Below are 16673 nucleotides of genomic sequence, written 5' to 3'. Positions count from 1 at the left end.
ATATAAAGACCGGCCAGACGGCACCGCACCCGCACCGCATACAAATCTATTGTTGCCTAATAAACAATTAATACAAAATCTTACTTCTTAGTAATATTATAAATGCGAAAGTATGGATAGATGTTTTTAAAAGGTATCTTGAAAACAGGTTAACCGTTTTTGAAATAGTCTGGAAGTACACGTAGGCTACTCATTAATTATTTTTTTAATTCCGCGCAGACAAAGTCGCGCGTAAATCTACTACTTTTATAATTAATACTTAAGAAACCTACTATTTCATAATATTTTTTTCTAAAACTTGTTCATAATTTCAATTCAGTTAGCTTTACATACCGGAAAGCTTTTTTCGATATAATTTCGAACTAAAAACTACTATCACAGAAGACCAGAAGAAAAAATGATTGTTTCGTAATGAATAAATAAAATTGATATATTCGTCTAAAATATATTGTACCTCGTGGACCCTTTCCACGTGCCTGCACGTCGCCACCCGCCGCCCGCTACCGGGCGCCCGCCGCCCGCTACCGGGCGCCCGCCGCCCGCCTTTGCCGCGCGGCTATTTGCAGGGCGGGCACGATATTGCCGCAGTGCGGGATCGGCGCGCCGCGCGTGGTTTTGTCACCGTCTCGCCACCTTCAATAATAATAAATATGTGAAATAACGTGTCCGTAGCCGGGATAAGGCCGATGACGCCGCGCTAGTTCGTCTAACCACCAACGTCACCGTCTGGGAATCCGGCGCGCACTGCCCAACTCTCCCTGACCTACCGCCAGATATCCCGATCGCGCCTCCGATCCCGCTCGCGAATATTTACACTGCTCACCGCTCAGCCTCCGCCCGCACCCCGCGCCAAGCGGCCCCACACCCCGCGCCAAGCGGCCCCGCACCCCGCGCCAAGCGGCCCCACACCCCGCGCCAAGCGGCCCCGCATCGCCGCCGACCGATTTACTGTTCCTTGTAACGGTCGCGAATTAATAGTATGCTAATTAGCACAATCAGTTCTTTGACTAACCACTGTTAACTAACATTACATTCTGGGAATTGATACATTGAAATGGAACGAATAAAGAACACGGTTGTGGCCGTAAGAAAAAGTCTCAAATATTATGTTTCACTTTTATGAAAGTTCACAAATGTTTATGTAATCGATTCTTAACAAACAACTTAAGGTACATATAGTAATACTTGTAAATTGTAAAAAAAACTTTAGAAATCCGAAACGAAAATACCTACGCTAAGCTATTAAATCATTCCACATATAGTAAATCTAATGCAAAATGCGAAAATTCATTAAATAGGTTTTTACCTTTGTCATCATAATTGAATTCATATATTATAAAGTGGCAAACGAGCAAACAGCCACCTGAATTCGCCGAAATAGCAAATCAACCGCTGCCTAGCAGATTCCTACCTTAATCGACCTTGTACCTACTGAAGTTTATTTAAGTAAGAACAGAGCCTAGATCAGGCTAGGCACAAAACATGGATCCATAAAGTTAGTACTCTCATGTCAAAACTTTTGCAATCATCATTTCAGAGCGTTATAAAAATCGTTGGCCAAAATAATTTATATTCCAATGAAGCTCTAACGATTTGCCCATTATAATTTCATTACTATAAATGTACTTGGGATTACTCGACTACATAATATACGATAATGACACAATAATACACGAAAGGATTCGTTCATGTGTTTAGAAGGCAATTTGATTTCACGTCAGCTAGATAGGAATTAAGCTTGATTTCAGCGCGTGTCTTGTTTTATCTATCGTTACTAGATCTGATCTGAATAAGAGCATCGGTGCCGCAGATGTTAATTGGTCGACCGTACCCCGGACCGAAATCTACACGTTCAAATTCGATACCCGTCAATTACCAATGTGTTTTTTAAATTTTCATATTTCATTTCATATGTACATTTATCCGAAGTTCTTACGATGGAGTAAAACATCGTGAGGAACCGTAGTTCCTGTCTACTATTACTGTTTCAATTGTGAGTGGTGTAAGCGATTGTCGGTCGTTTTCAGGGCTGTCTTAACTCTGGGGTGCTAAAGGGGTACGGACGGAGTAGGCCTCGGGGAGTGCCAGACTGATTTTCGCATCTGAGTCCCCAATATGGTTAAAACGCCTCTGATCGTATTTACAGTTTATTAAAGTGACATTTGTGACAAAGCGATTAAATTGATATTAATTAATTTAACAATCATTTGTTTTCATAAAACTATTTTCGATTTGAAATCGAATTTAAATACAATAGATTTTATGCAACATTCAAAGGTGTTATAACAATCATCTGACTTTATGTGTATGAAAAATTGATTATAAGCGATGTAAAGTGATCGTGTCTTGGAGCAATCGAGCGTTTAGAAAAGAATACAATCGCGCCTAACGATTCACAAATCATTCGCGTGCACAATATTAACGAGTCAAAATATGCTATAAATCGCGGAGGCGCGCATAAATAGCCGTTTAGTTTTCCAATAAAATTCTACATACAAGACATGCAAGCGGCTACGGGGAACCGTTTTATTGTAATGGCTTATAATTCCAGTTAGCGGATTCCGGTGGGCGGCCGATGACTATTGTCTCTGTATAGACGAGTGCGTGAGGCGCGCGCCCCAACCGACGCGATGTACTAATCCACTCGCTCCTTCGTATTCATGCGACATACGCTCGTTACTCCTCAATGGCCCGTATCGTATGACGACAGAGACGACATCTTATAACGGATCTATGTTTTCTTTACATTTGAACTGCGAAAGTCCGCAGCTACATCCTTTATTCAAATTAACCGCCGCTGCAATTTAAATAAATGTTTAAATTATCCTTTAAAAGAAGAGTAAGTGAAGGATTTTTATAACCATCTAGCTTATTTACATTCTAAGTGCACAAGTTCAAATATGACTCCATTCAACAGTAACAAAATTAATATACAAAATTAGTCCCTATCTTTAGAATATCTAGGTTATGTAGTTGTAAACTTTTTTGTGCAGTGGTAATGGTAAACTGGCGACATGGGGCTGCATTATCGGCTTCGTAGTGATGATGTGTCTCGACGTGGGCCTCGGATAAGACAGCTTTAGACAGACCCAACATCACAGACCTCGCACCTACGACCAGCAGCGCGCAGCACCGGACAACCGTACATTTACTTTACCAAAGTATCATATTCCATATTAAATAACCAAATTGTAAATATGTAAATGTGCTAGTTAAGGATGTTAAGATTTCTGGACATGAAGTTTGTGTCAAAGCTACACGAATACCTCTAATCAAGTCGCACAAAGCGAGTTGCAATGAGATCGATTGAAAACTGATTGATTTTTATCAGAAACGAATTGTTCGTATAAATAGTGTAATGTTAAACCATACATAGATTAAACAAAATCCTTCTAGACAAAGTAAGACTCGATGCAAAATGTATGGAACTAGGTAATAATTTAACCCTTATATATTTTGACAATTTTTGAAGATTCTATTAGAGAAATCTTTAATCGAATATTACTTTGCCTAGAGTTCCTGTTTTGAATTTAATCTGTCGAACAAAATAACGCATTGTTTCGATCTCTCGATCCCATTGCTCAAATGTTTATCCATACTCGTAGTTCAATTATAATTATTCCAAATTATTAAGAGTACAAGATTACTTCTTACCATTAAGGTATACTAGTTTTATTGATATATTTTAATTTTATTTGACCATGTTTCAATTTTAGTTGAATTCAATGACAATGAAGTGTGTGATATTGCAATATTTGTCAATTCCATTCAATGTTTTTAAGTTAATTAATTTACTGTAATTTACTTATACAAAATAACTTATTCCTATATACAATAATTTATTTCAATTATTAAAATGTTTCGTTATTAAGATTGTTTTCTTTTTAATTGGAATTCTAAGTAATTGACGGATTATTTACTACTTAAGAATAAATTTATTATTTCTATGTAATATTTTTCTATTGAAATATAATGTTATAATACGAATATATAATAGCAATACTTATTTCTAACCATTTCCTTTATTCAAATCAATGTTCTGTAAGAGTTTAAATCAGTGTTTCCCAAAGTGGAGCGTACGTCCCACCTGTGGGACATTTGGATTTAGAGGGGGGCAATTCGGAGATTTAAAAACTTAAGGGTGGGAGGATTTAAACATCCTTACAATGATAGTCAGTGCTAAAAAGTACATAAAAACGTTTTAGAGACAAAAATCCTTTGCATTTAAACTATTTATATGTGTTTTCGTGTTTAAAAAATTTATACGAAATTGATCTAGTCAGCCAAAAGTAGTATTTAAATTTTTCTCTAACATTTTAAATTTTATTTCTAAACAAAATTTATAAGGGGACAATAGTCATGTTCATCCTGAAAAATGGGACATGGATCCAAAAAGGTTGGGAACCACTGGTTTAAATTGATTTTATTCATAGCCACACTATTTCTTTAGTAGATCCACTAAACAGTACTTAGTGTATATTTCTCTCTTCTCAACTATCTATACAATTAATAAAATTGGAGTTTCTGTTATATCGAAAGAAATCATATTTCGTGAACAAGATACTTATATTTGCGTTGCTGCTAACGCCAATTTTTGTATGCGGTATGTATTCGGGTAATCTTCGAAACTGCTGGACCGATTTTGATGGCAATTTTACTGGAAGATAGCTTATGTGTGCAGGAGTAACTTGACATTTTTTTTTAATTCATTGGTGGGTATCTGATTGCATCTGATATACACTGAGGGACACCCTGAGTGACCACTTAACGACGATGGGTATGGCAGTTAATTTTATATCCATATGAATCAAGGTAAGTTAAATTGTTGTAGAGTACATTCTAGAATCCATCACAAATCGATCCATTCATATTCTGGTGATGACGACGAAAGAACAAAATGTCGACGACGCGTGCTGTGTACGCACCTCCATGACTGTGTTGCGTAAGTAACTAAATTCGTCGGATTTCCAAAATTTACGTTGCCTTGTGTACGAAGGTACTTACATCTAGTAAAAGATATGTTAAAAACGTAATATTCGTTTCATAGGTCAGTATATATAGGTTTCACACATTTCACAGTTTTGGAACGAAGTTCCTTATCGCGCGTTGTGAAATGGGGCTAGACGGAAAAAATTCTTACGAAAAGTTGTCACGACACTTTTTGCTATATCACCATGGCAACGACGTGACAATATATAACGAAAATTCATAGAAATAAAATGTACTTCTTGTGAAGACTTAAGTTTTTTATGCATAGAATAAACATTGGTTCCTTCACCAATTAATTAAAAGGAACTTCGTTCCATCCGGGTGTCCCTTGACACCTCTCAAGTTTTTATATATATTTGAGATGTCAGCGTCGTCTTTGATTTGGAATTTTGTATTTGTGTAAATAACGACGGTTAAATCTATGAGTGAACCCGCTCATTCTGTTAGTCGCTATAAAAATTACACCTGCTCAGCGGTTCGCGGAATCAGGACGCCAGATGTTTGGTATAATAAAAATTACACCGCGCACTGAGTTTCTTCGACGAAAAAAATATAAGTCTGACAAAGGAATTAGTTTTGGATATTACGATTACAATGACTGTTCCAATCGACTACCTGCAGAAAAATATGTAAGTTTCTACAAACTATCACAACTGTTTCTTAATCTTAGCAATGAACCACATTGACCAGTGCGATACAAGGTACATTAAAAAAAATTAAGACGTCATAACAATGTAGAAGAAGATAGGAAAAACATGTCATGTAATTAATGACAACCTTTATCGATAGGCATTTCTTTTTTTAACAGAGCTCACATTTTTATAAATTGAAAGAAAAATCTATTGTTCTTTTTTCCTCATCCGATCCTTCAAATAAACGACATTGATTGGGCGTGGACTTGAATTGTGTACTTCACTTATCAGACGTAACTCAGAATCATAAAGTAATACTAGTAATCACGGTCGACTTCTAGTTGTGATAGTAATTTGTACAAGATTTCCTTGTAACAGGTATCGCTTGGGAGTATACATTAATTCAGGCATAATTCCCTCCACATTCACAATATAGAATAAAAATCAGAAATACAGATTATAAGAAGGTTTATTCATAAATATTTAAAATGTGGTTTTAGTCCACAAACTAATGGCGTTTGGCTTTTCGAGATGTAAATACAATCTAAAAATAGTTCAATTTTTTAGTTACCTTTGATATAACTTGCAATGTAACATTGTTATCCCGCAAACGAAAGGTGTATGAGGAAAATCCCATGAATCAGGCATTCCGGGCGGTTTGCAGTCGCCGGATACATTATCAATGTACAGAGGTTATAGCACGAATAATACGTGCGCAGGATTGATAAAGTGTACGTTATTCCCACTACATTCATGTTACAATATAACCTAAAAATGTATACGACATTGGACGTTTATGGAACTTATTATTTCTGCTGAAGTGTTTTTGTTAGAAATATTTAAATCAACTTGTTCACGAATGCAATTTTTAGTTTTACAAACATGTCAGTGCTTTGGTCCAAACAAAGTTCGATTAGATTGATAGAGTAGAGTATTAGATGAATAAATTTAGATTAAATATAAAAGACTGACTAACACACTTCAAGAAAAAATACGAATCGAATCACACCTCTGTCGTCAAAATCGAATGCCACTTAGATACAAACCCCAAAAAACATTACCCTCCTGAATCAGTCCGATAATAAGTTTTTGGTCTAAGAGACCAAAGTTATAAAACATATTGCCATCCCTGTCATTATCTTTGACAAAACAGAGATAAAATATGTTTTAAACAGAGGTTTTGGTCTCAGAAACCCACTGTTATAAGTACAAGAAACGCTTCATCGGGTTTGTCTCGAATGGTGACGTGGATGTTACATCACTCCAGAAAGTCATATGTGTATTGTATTTTCTTAAATATGTATAAGAAACTTACTTGTGGTAAGTTCTAGTTCTAGAACAAAGGTGTGTGTTGTCTGGTAGCGCGAGCTATGGTAGAGCAGGACTCGGATGCCACTGTGGGTGTTTGATCGGCGCGCGCGGCGCACGCACAAGAATTCGGGTGTTTGGGTGCTCGCGCCGTCGCCTGCCGCCGGGGTCAACGGCCGCTAAGCGCCGCGCTTCCTGCCCTATACATTTTCTAGTGCAATCCTTGTGTCGCCGTACTGTTCGGACTATAAATACACTTTCAATAATTTTAATACTAAAATTATCAATTTTATCAAAAAATGTTTTGCGACGAGTTATTGGGGTATATCCATCTATTGTTTGTAACAAAAGATAGCAACAAATACAATGATGTCTCTCGATAAAAGTTGAAGTTTGTATGTATTCTATAAATCGGTGTCCACTTAACGCATTGCGTCACCAGTACCTACACGTTACTGCAACATTCCCCCAATGATCAGCCGCTGTCGCTGCGCGCGAGTGAAAGTCTCGATATAAATTATAATAAATGCAGTATCAGTGTGACGTAGACAATGATGTGGGTGCGATACGGCGCGATGAGGGCGACGCGGCGCAACGGCAGTGCATGCTGCAGCGCGGCCTCATTTCCATTCATTCGGTGTTTGTTGACAATGTGCGTGGCGGCGGGGAGATGCACGGGGGTGCGCGGGCCGCGGTCGGGGGTTGGCGGGAGGGGTGCCCCGCGTACCGCTCCAGTCGACCGCGCGCGCCCGCGCCCCGCGCACGCTGCAGTTGCGCCCGCGCTGCACTGACGCCGTCGCAACGTCCACCGCAGCCGCCGGCTGTGGGCACCGCCGCACGTGCGCCTGTTTACTTCGCATGCTCGCCCCGCACGCCGCCTTCTCCGGTAAGTTATGCATTTCCTGCGCTTTGTTTGGGCAACGCGCTCGTTGTTTACACCTAGGCGTCACCGGCACCATTGTGCTATCGCAGCGATACAGGATTCACAAATCACGGACACCGTTAATCGGGGAGACATTCGCATATAAGTAATGGCACGCGAGTTTGAACTCTATTGTTCCTAATCGAGGAGTCATTTTGTTGTATCATGTTCCGGCGTGCAATTTAATGTGGTGAGGTTCGCGGAAAGCCGGCGTGGCGGCCGCAGTCGGGCGCTGCGCACACGCACACCTGCCCTTCACGTCACGTCAAGCCGGCGCCGCTCTTGCGTCTCGCGTCTCGCCCGACACTCACAACATGGTCACTATTATTTAATAACAATTATTACATAATTGTCACAATAAGCGATATGAATTGAACAGTCTTATTCTTAGCATTATATTTCTTATTAATTTTATATTTTCTACTTAAATTGTATTAAAGTTTAGGGAGGAGAGAAGGAAGTTTTTAAACCAATTGTAATTGTTTTATAATTTTTCTTAAAATATTTTAACATATACATGTATGTTATCCAACATAAACCATTACCCTCTGATTAACAATCAATGTATAGTGGATGTTGAATAACAAATATCTACGAGACATTTTGCAATAAATAGATACTATGACTATCGTTGTGTTAAATATCTATCGTAAATTAGTTAGTCTCGACTTGGCACAGTTTGGATTTTCCTCATTTCCCAAAGTTATGAATAGAAGACACGAAGGAAATTGTTTTCAACGCTGTTTCACGAACCAGAAACTTAAAAATAAAACTATTCTTGGCAAACAATATACAATCGTGTTAATATTATGACCATTTCATGTTTCTCTTATTTATTTTTTACACAATAATTTTTCTAATTTTAGAAACAGTTCTTGAAAACTTTAAGTACTGTCTCTCCGTCTCAGTCGGCCAAAAGAGACGAAGCATAACAATCAAATGTTCTACCGTTTTTAATATAGATTCAGTTTTACCAAATGTAATTAGTACAAGGACATTTTGTGGCAGAAATATTCTCGGCGCCTTCTACATCGAGAATACATTAAAATAAACGAATATAACAATTGACGTGTGACTTGGTCTCATACATAATCGATGGTCGAGCCGCGGCGCCTCTTCTACGAATTACAAATCTGACGCCTAGATACATACGGAAGACAACTCGTGTCCTGTTACATAACACTTTTATATACAAAATCATCGTCGTCCTCGAAAATATCCCTTTTACATAAAGCACATAAATATGCAAAAATACGTTTTGGATTACTAATAACAAGCGTAAAGTTGCTATATTGTCCTGAAAGTTTAAATCTATATATATAAAAGAAAGTTGTGTTAGTTACACCATTTATAACTTAAGAACGGCTGAATCGATTTGACTGAAAATTGGTGGGCAGGTAGCTTAGAACCAGGAAACGGACATAGGATAATTTTTACCCCGTTTTCTATTTTTTATTCCGCGCGGACGGAGTCGCGGGTAAAAGCTAGTAAAACTATATAATCCTTGAATAGACAATACAAAATGCTCTTTTAAAATTATTAATGAATCAAAGCAATGAAAACATAAGTAAACATGACGTTCCTATTGAATTGATGATTTACCCTTAAAGGGAACTATCATTAACATATTGCCAAAAATGTCTGATTAGTTTAAAGTCCTTTACCTATCAATAAAATAGTACAAAAAAAAGTAGAGCATGTCAATGACAATCGACTTTGCCATTCCACTGATCCAGATAAACAAATGGGGCACAAAATGTCCGTCACACTTTTTAATATTTACAACAGTTTTGAAATGTAAATCGTCCACTACTGAATACATTTATGTTCGTATCTACGTCAATGTTTTGTATAAAAATGATTACATTAGATTTGACCGACGAACCAAATGTTTTGGAGCACAAAACGACTACATCTATTATCCAGCTTTTCAGCCAGCGCCTGGATACAAAATTATAATTATGGTTCTTCTTAAATTTTTACATTAAAGATGAAAGATGAGTCTGTGGCATCATTTTTATTTGATTAAACGAATTAATGTTTATTAATCGTACTCTTACATACGTCTATCAATAACTTTAGCTTTGGGTACAATTCGGTGATCCTCATTGAATATCAGGCGCTAATGTTGTAGGCGTCAAACACATGTAGTACCACAATATTGCCATCCCTTTTATTCTTCTTGACAAAAGCAAAGAAATCTTTTAAAATTCACGCTAATTGAAAACTTGGTATTTAACTATTAACTTTGCGAAGAACGAAACAAATCTTCAACGTTGTAATCTAGATGTCTAACTTATGGTAAAAAAAATAGGCTGACCTAAGTCAAGCTTCAGAAAACATAGTTGATAATTTGTCATGTTATCTATTAAACCAAGAATAAGACTATTTGTAACTGTTAATGTCATTTATTAGATGTGCAATTTGCCGATTCCATATAATTTGTCTAGACAAAGTACAAACGGGTGGTGTTCACGTTAGCTTATAGATAGTAAAATGATTAACATCTGTGCAATTGATACGAGCCTAAACACAGATACATTGGACTGCTTATCTGCGAACATACTATACACCTTTCCTATAACTGCGCCCACTAGTCATTGTACTCCGATTGACGTCAAACATGATAAGACAACAGACGCTGATTTTTGTTATACCCTAATGTAACACAATCACATCACAATCTAGACCAAATAAAACAAAATAAGCGCTAAAATTAAATAGTCAATTAATTAATTGTTAAGCGTCAATATATAAAATTATATATAGTCGTCCAAGTAAAGAAAATAACTTTGAAATTAACACAAACAATACAACTGTTTATACGAATTTGTTTTCGCTCATTATTCTACATTCGAACATAATTAATTTTTAATTTTTTCAATAAAAAAAATAGCTTTGTGCACTTCTTCTCAATAACTGTGTGAATTTCACATCTATACACAATTTTCTTAAATAGAGGTAGATGGTTTTCATGTAAATTATCATCATTATGTCTAATAACTTCATCGTAACCGCTGAAAAAATTTGTAAGATCGGTTCAAAGATTTTGGATTTTATCGGGAACAAAGACAAACGAATATTTTCTCTTTGTATTAATACAATAATATTTTAAAAGAGTTCATTAATAAACTCGACCATAAACAAGACGTTTTGATCGGATTTCGAGTAAACAAATATTACTGGATTCCACTGGTTGCTCGTAAATATTTTAATACATAGAGGATTGTTTTTAAACCGCATAACGAAATAAAACGACTTTCCCTTCCCACCCTTTTTCTTGGTAAGAAATGAATAGGAAGGTGAGGTCAGAGGAGGAGACGCATAGGAAGTAGAATAATCCTCCATGTACCCCTCCTTTATCGATCAAAGGTAGGTAACGCGTCTGCAAATGTAAATGTCTGGGCATCAGTTCCTTCGCTATTTTGGCGAATTTAGGTGGTCGGTTGCTCGTTTGCCAACTTATACTATAGAGAAACCAACAATCAATTTAATTGTGTCATTTTTAAGATAATTTTATCTTACTGGCAACACTGGGCGGTAAGTAGCAATGAAAGTTATATTTACTTGTGTTCAAATTTTAATCGTACCCACCTACTCAATTAATATAATTTGGAACAGGCATGTAAGGTCTTATACGATAACTACGATGTTACCCGTTTTGTTAAAACTCTACTGTAAGTCTATTAGCATTGGGTTAAATTTTCCTTGTCAACATTTATCGTGAACACCATGGTATGATGTTCTCGCGCACATCATTATAATTTGGAAGCAGCAAAATTTCTTGCCTTTGCAAACTGAATTCGAATCTAAACTGATATGGTTTTGATGTGTTATATTTTTAAATGTACCGTGTAATAAGATATAATTTATCTTTTTTAGCTTATATAAACATAACATTGTACACTGTATACATTTATACATGTATACATTAGTAATAACTTAAAAAGTGGAATTTCTGTTGTAAGTTTTAATTTAATCGCGTAATTGATGGCTAGAATTGTCTTCTATTTTTCACTTATTTATTGAACAATAAATACTAATGTTCTATGAACAATAATTCTAATGCTTATTATTATCGATTGAACAATCGATAATAGTAAACATTAGAATTACTTTTTTTTAAACCACCTCTTAAATGGTTTCCATTTAAGTACATATTTAATAAACCGACATACATTATTCTTTCATACACACGAATAACTTTACCGCCACAACAAATTTAAATTGGGATTCGAACTCGGGCCAGCAGTGGTTGGTTAGTGACGATTTCCTCCGCGATGGCGCCGCCAACGTGACGTTGGCGCCGCGTCATCCCGGCAACGCAATGCCTACTACCGCCGCTACAGTGACCATCATTTAACTTTATTTTATCCGGAAACACTCAAAAACTGTTAATGCACCTCGACTGCAGTGACACTTCTTTTAATACAATGTAGTCTTCTTTTTGTCAAAGAGAATGCAAGAGATATCAGTGTCACCGCATTAGAGTTCTTCGGTTACTTACAAGTTACAAAAAAAGATAATAAGCTGTCGAACGCGACTTCGACGCGCGGAATTAAAAAAAATCTAATAATTAGCCTATCTAATTATATAGCCTATAGCACCCAAGGATAGTGTAGCTTCCCGACAGTGAAATAATTTTTAAATCGGTTCAGTAGTTTCCGAGCCTATTCGAAGCAAACAAACTATCAAATCTTTCCTCTTTATAAAAATAGTGTAGACTAGCTGTCCTCTGTTCCCGTCGGTATAATCGAAATCAGATTGTGGGGTTATTTCAAATCTTTTACTTTACTGTTACACAGAAAGTAATTTTTTAAGTTATGGCTTTCTCGCCCATGTAATGACGATCTGTAGACACAAACCTAACAACGAAAAGTAGTGTTTTAATCCTAGTCATACATGTTGAAAAATCTTTGATTCGATTCTTTAAACTCTAAAAAAATATGAGAATTATACGTCATCCCACTCGTCGTAAGTTTTTTTTCCAGTTACCGTAACATTTATCTTTTATATGTTATATGTTTTAAATATTTTGGAGTTATTATAAAATATGAAAGTGTTGTAAATTGCATTTTATTTAGTGTAAATAAAAAAAATTAAATGTTTTTTTAAAACGCAGTCAAAAGATGGCGCTACTTCATCAGTCGGGTTTTTTTGTTTTTAAAATTAAATTTAGGTAACTGATATTTATAACTCTTTAAAGAAATTGTACTTAACTTTCTCTAATTAATTAAATCAACAAAATGAGAAAGGTATAATTACAACAAGAACGTTTTGATAAAAATAAGCGATAAAACTAAAATGATGCGACAGAATAATATTTCACTACTTATTCTGCATTTACACAGTGTAAAAAATAGCGATGGACTAAATATCTAATATAATTATTCAACTAATAAATTTGTTTTTGATTTTATTTTAATGTTAAAAACAATAAATTTTGATGGAAATTCCTCCATCACAAACTCTTGTTAATTAATTGATCAATGTATTATTAAGATGCGGAAAATCCCTATTGGGGATATTATGGACACCCTACATCTTCGAATCATTTTCTTTTTTGAAGATATTCCATGTTTTAATTACCTCGCTGCAATGATGTACTGCCAAAAATCACTATAACGCTTAAAATATGTACATAAAAATATTTTTTTACTATGATATATTTACTGAAAACTTATTTTTAAAAAGACACGCGAACGTATATGTTTACATTATTTAACGAACGATTTATTTACATATATATAAAATAGGAAGTATTTATTAAATAATACAGTATGAAATATTTAATTATTGTTTGTTAATAGTTTGGTGCAAGGTGTTGGTGCGTCGTAATGATGTGCAGAGTGAGCGCGGTTCACATGTCGCGTACAATTAATGTGCAGTATGAGAGAGCGATGTACGTCGAGAGGCGATAATGAGGAGTGCAGCGGCGGTGACGTCAGCGCGGGGCGCGGGCGGAGGGGCGCGGGGCGCGGGGCGGGGGCGGCGGGACACCGAGGACGCGGGCCGCGCGCCCGTTCATTGTAGTTTTTCGATTATTGTTTAATTAGGGCGAAGCGGCGGCGGAGCGGCGGCCAGGGGACACGCACTAGCGGCCCGCTTTATATTATTCTTCGAACTTGTGATTAAGTTACTGCTCCGGTTTAGCTGATTTACAATATTTTATGTCCTTTACATAAATTCCGAAATCTTAAAAATTTCATTCTAACTAAGAATGTGTTATTGGCGTTAAACATATATCTTTAATATTCCATGAATTTGAAATCATGTGTTAGAGAGAGAGAGAGAGAGAGAATGTATTGTAGAGTAATACAATAACCTAACCTAACCTATATGGACCTATGAATTAAAGACGTAATTTTTATCTTACAACGTTATACAATTAGATTATTGTATCTGCGTATTTTTATTATTGTAAAATCATGTATAAGAATGAGAGGGACGACATTATTGTAACCCCTATCAATCTCATTGAAAAAATAAGACAATTACATATATGTAAGTGTCAATACAAGTGACACTGTATGATTGCAATTTCACTGTAAAGTTAAGTTGAAACACCTATACCTATTCATCGGTGTAAAAGTAATATTGGAGAATACAGTTTAAGTTGTGTTTGGCAAACATATGCTATGAGGGATTTATTACTTTCCCTGAGCGTGGTCGACGAAATATTATAATATATGTTTGCGGTGCAGACGGCGGGCCGGTTGGCGGCGGCTGGCGCGCTATCTGCGGGCGGCGACCGGCGGGGGCCCGCGGGGTTGTGCGCGGCGGCGGCGGCGCGGCGCGGGAAAGAGCGCGTAAAAAGGCGAGCGGCCGGCGCGCGCGGATCCGCCGCCGCCGCGCGCCTTTCACGAGGTCGACGCCCGCCGGGGCCTCGCCGAAACCGACCCCGGCCCCCGCCTCGCCCCCCACACCCCTGACCCCCTACGAAATTTTCCCAATTTTACCGAAAACGAGCGTGTCTAGCCTCAACGTGTGCACCGCGACCGATGTCGCACCGTTGCCGTCGCCGCCGGTACGTAATCCGATGTCTATATTTAGGATGCGACGGCCCGGTCTCAAGGTGAGGCGAACGCCGTGCGCCGAAACTGCAGCGGCGCAAAGTCCGACGACTCGGCCTCTGTCACTCCAGACTCCGGACCCCGGACCAGGAGAAGCGTATTTCCTAGAACGCCAAGAACGGTGCAAAAATAAAATAGCACCGTAGTTATACCGTCCGAAAGAAAATGTTTTACGACACGCCCACAGTTATCCGACGAACCGCGCGCCGACAATAAAAGGACCATTAACGTCCAGTCAGAATTTTTGACGTAGACTTTACCCACGTAGTCACATGACATTCGGCTGAGTTATTTGTGGTAGATCAGGCATCAAAAAGATTCGGGTTTATAGCTCGAACTACATACGCACCAACGGTAAGCGGTTAAATGTGTCTGATGATCTTCCATCTAGTCGTGTCTTGCATGATGATTCTGTAATTACTTATAAGACGACTTTCACCATTGCAATGTAATTTAAAAGCGGTCGCAGTAGGTGTAGGGAAAGATGGGGACGGAAGGTGGACCGACACGATATCAACATAGGGAACATTCCACAGTATGAGTACATATACGATCGATGTGGATGGTGTCGTCGCCAGCTAGTGGACGTGCGCACTCATCGATAGTATCCGGGCCAATGCCAGCCGTACCTAAACTAGAAAAGTATTGTCCTCGAATGTTCCAAGCGATAACCGCAACGCCGAAATTGCCGATTGCAGCTCTAAGACGAAGGAATAAAGTCGCTTTTCGACGGCGGTCGATGGCAGAGGTTGCGCGTGAGATATGTGAAGTCGCGGCATGCGGGTCGCGCGGCGTTCTCACGCTTTGAATATTCCTGCTCCCGGCGGCCCCCGGCCCCCGCACCCCGGCGGCCCTTCGACGACGTCCCCCGACTCCCACTCTCCGCGACCCGACAATAATTGAATGAACCTCTGTAAAACTTTACATCCGCGGCGGTCTCCTGCTCTAGCCGATCGTTCCGACGCTCCGTGAGGTATATCTTGGGCTCATAACGTTTTCAGATATGTGTGGAAGTTTTACGCCCACTTTTGTCAATTATCTCATCGACTCCGAGCGGAACCCGTTAGGTCGGCGCTCGCATGCTCTGCCCTGCCATTCGAAGTTTTAAAAGTTTAAAATATGTACGATAAGTCCCTGCCTCCATATTAACACTCTTATCTATCAACTATATTAAGACGTGACTGCAATATCTGATATTAGCGTTTATTGCTTAGCTCGGGGTAATTCTAAAACCGGCTCCAGTAATGGAGGCGGCTAATAGATCTAATATAAAAAAATAAAAATTAGAATGCGAACAGTCGTGTATTAAAAACGAGACAATGTATTTTTTCCAAAAAAATTTAATGAAAACATCTTGTGACGCAAAACACTTGAGTTTTTTCACAAATAATATCGTTAAGGGTGTTTTAAAATCATATTTTTAATCAACGAATATTATGTGTATATTATGATATACATAATAGAATGTGGCGGGGACGGGTGTAGGGGGGCGGGCGGTTTTCACACACTATAGCGAACTGTATCCTTGACTCACATTTTTGGTATCACTGGCAGTTCGTAGGTACCTTCTGGGCATATTCCGTGTGAACTGAACGTTTTAATATTGTCCCGCAATCGAATAACATAAGGGAATGTTAAGGTCACGTCAAGGTCCTCGATCGACTAAAGAAATCTTAAAATCTCTTACAACTTACAATGGACCTCTTCAGTAGAGAAAAGTATAATAGATTTAAACGACTAGAGAGCTGC

At 37.9% G+C, this 16673-nt stretch overlaps 1 protein-coding gene across 1 annotated transcript in view; it reads left to right on the top strand.

The window, feature by feature from the left end:
• Positions 1-3319, top strand: part of LOC106719211 (zinc transporter ZIP11) — a 41381-nt gene extending 38062 nt beyond the window's left edge. Inside the window, exon 7 of the mRNA XM_045680314.1 lies at positions 2994-3319. Coding sequence (XP_045536270.1) covers positions 2994-3072 — 79 coding nt within the window. The 3' untranslated portion in view covers positions 3073-3319. The remainder of the gene's footprint in view (positions 1-2993) is intronic.
• Positions 3320-16673: the final 13354 nt, after the last annotated feature.

Source organism: Papilio machaon, chromosome 12, assembly GCF_912999745.1.
Source record: "Papilio machaon chromosome 12, ilPapMach1.1, whole genome shotgun sequence".
Classification (NCBI taxonomy): domain Eukaryota; kingdom Metazoa; phylum Arthropoda; class Insecta; order Lepidoptera; family Papilionidae; genus Papilio; species Papilio machaon.
This window is presented reverse-complemented; position numbering and strand designations above follow the sequence as displayed.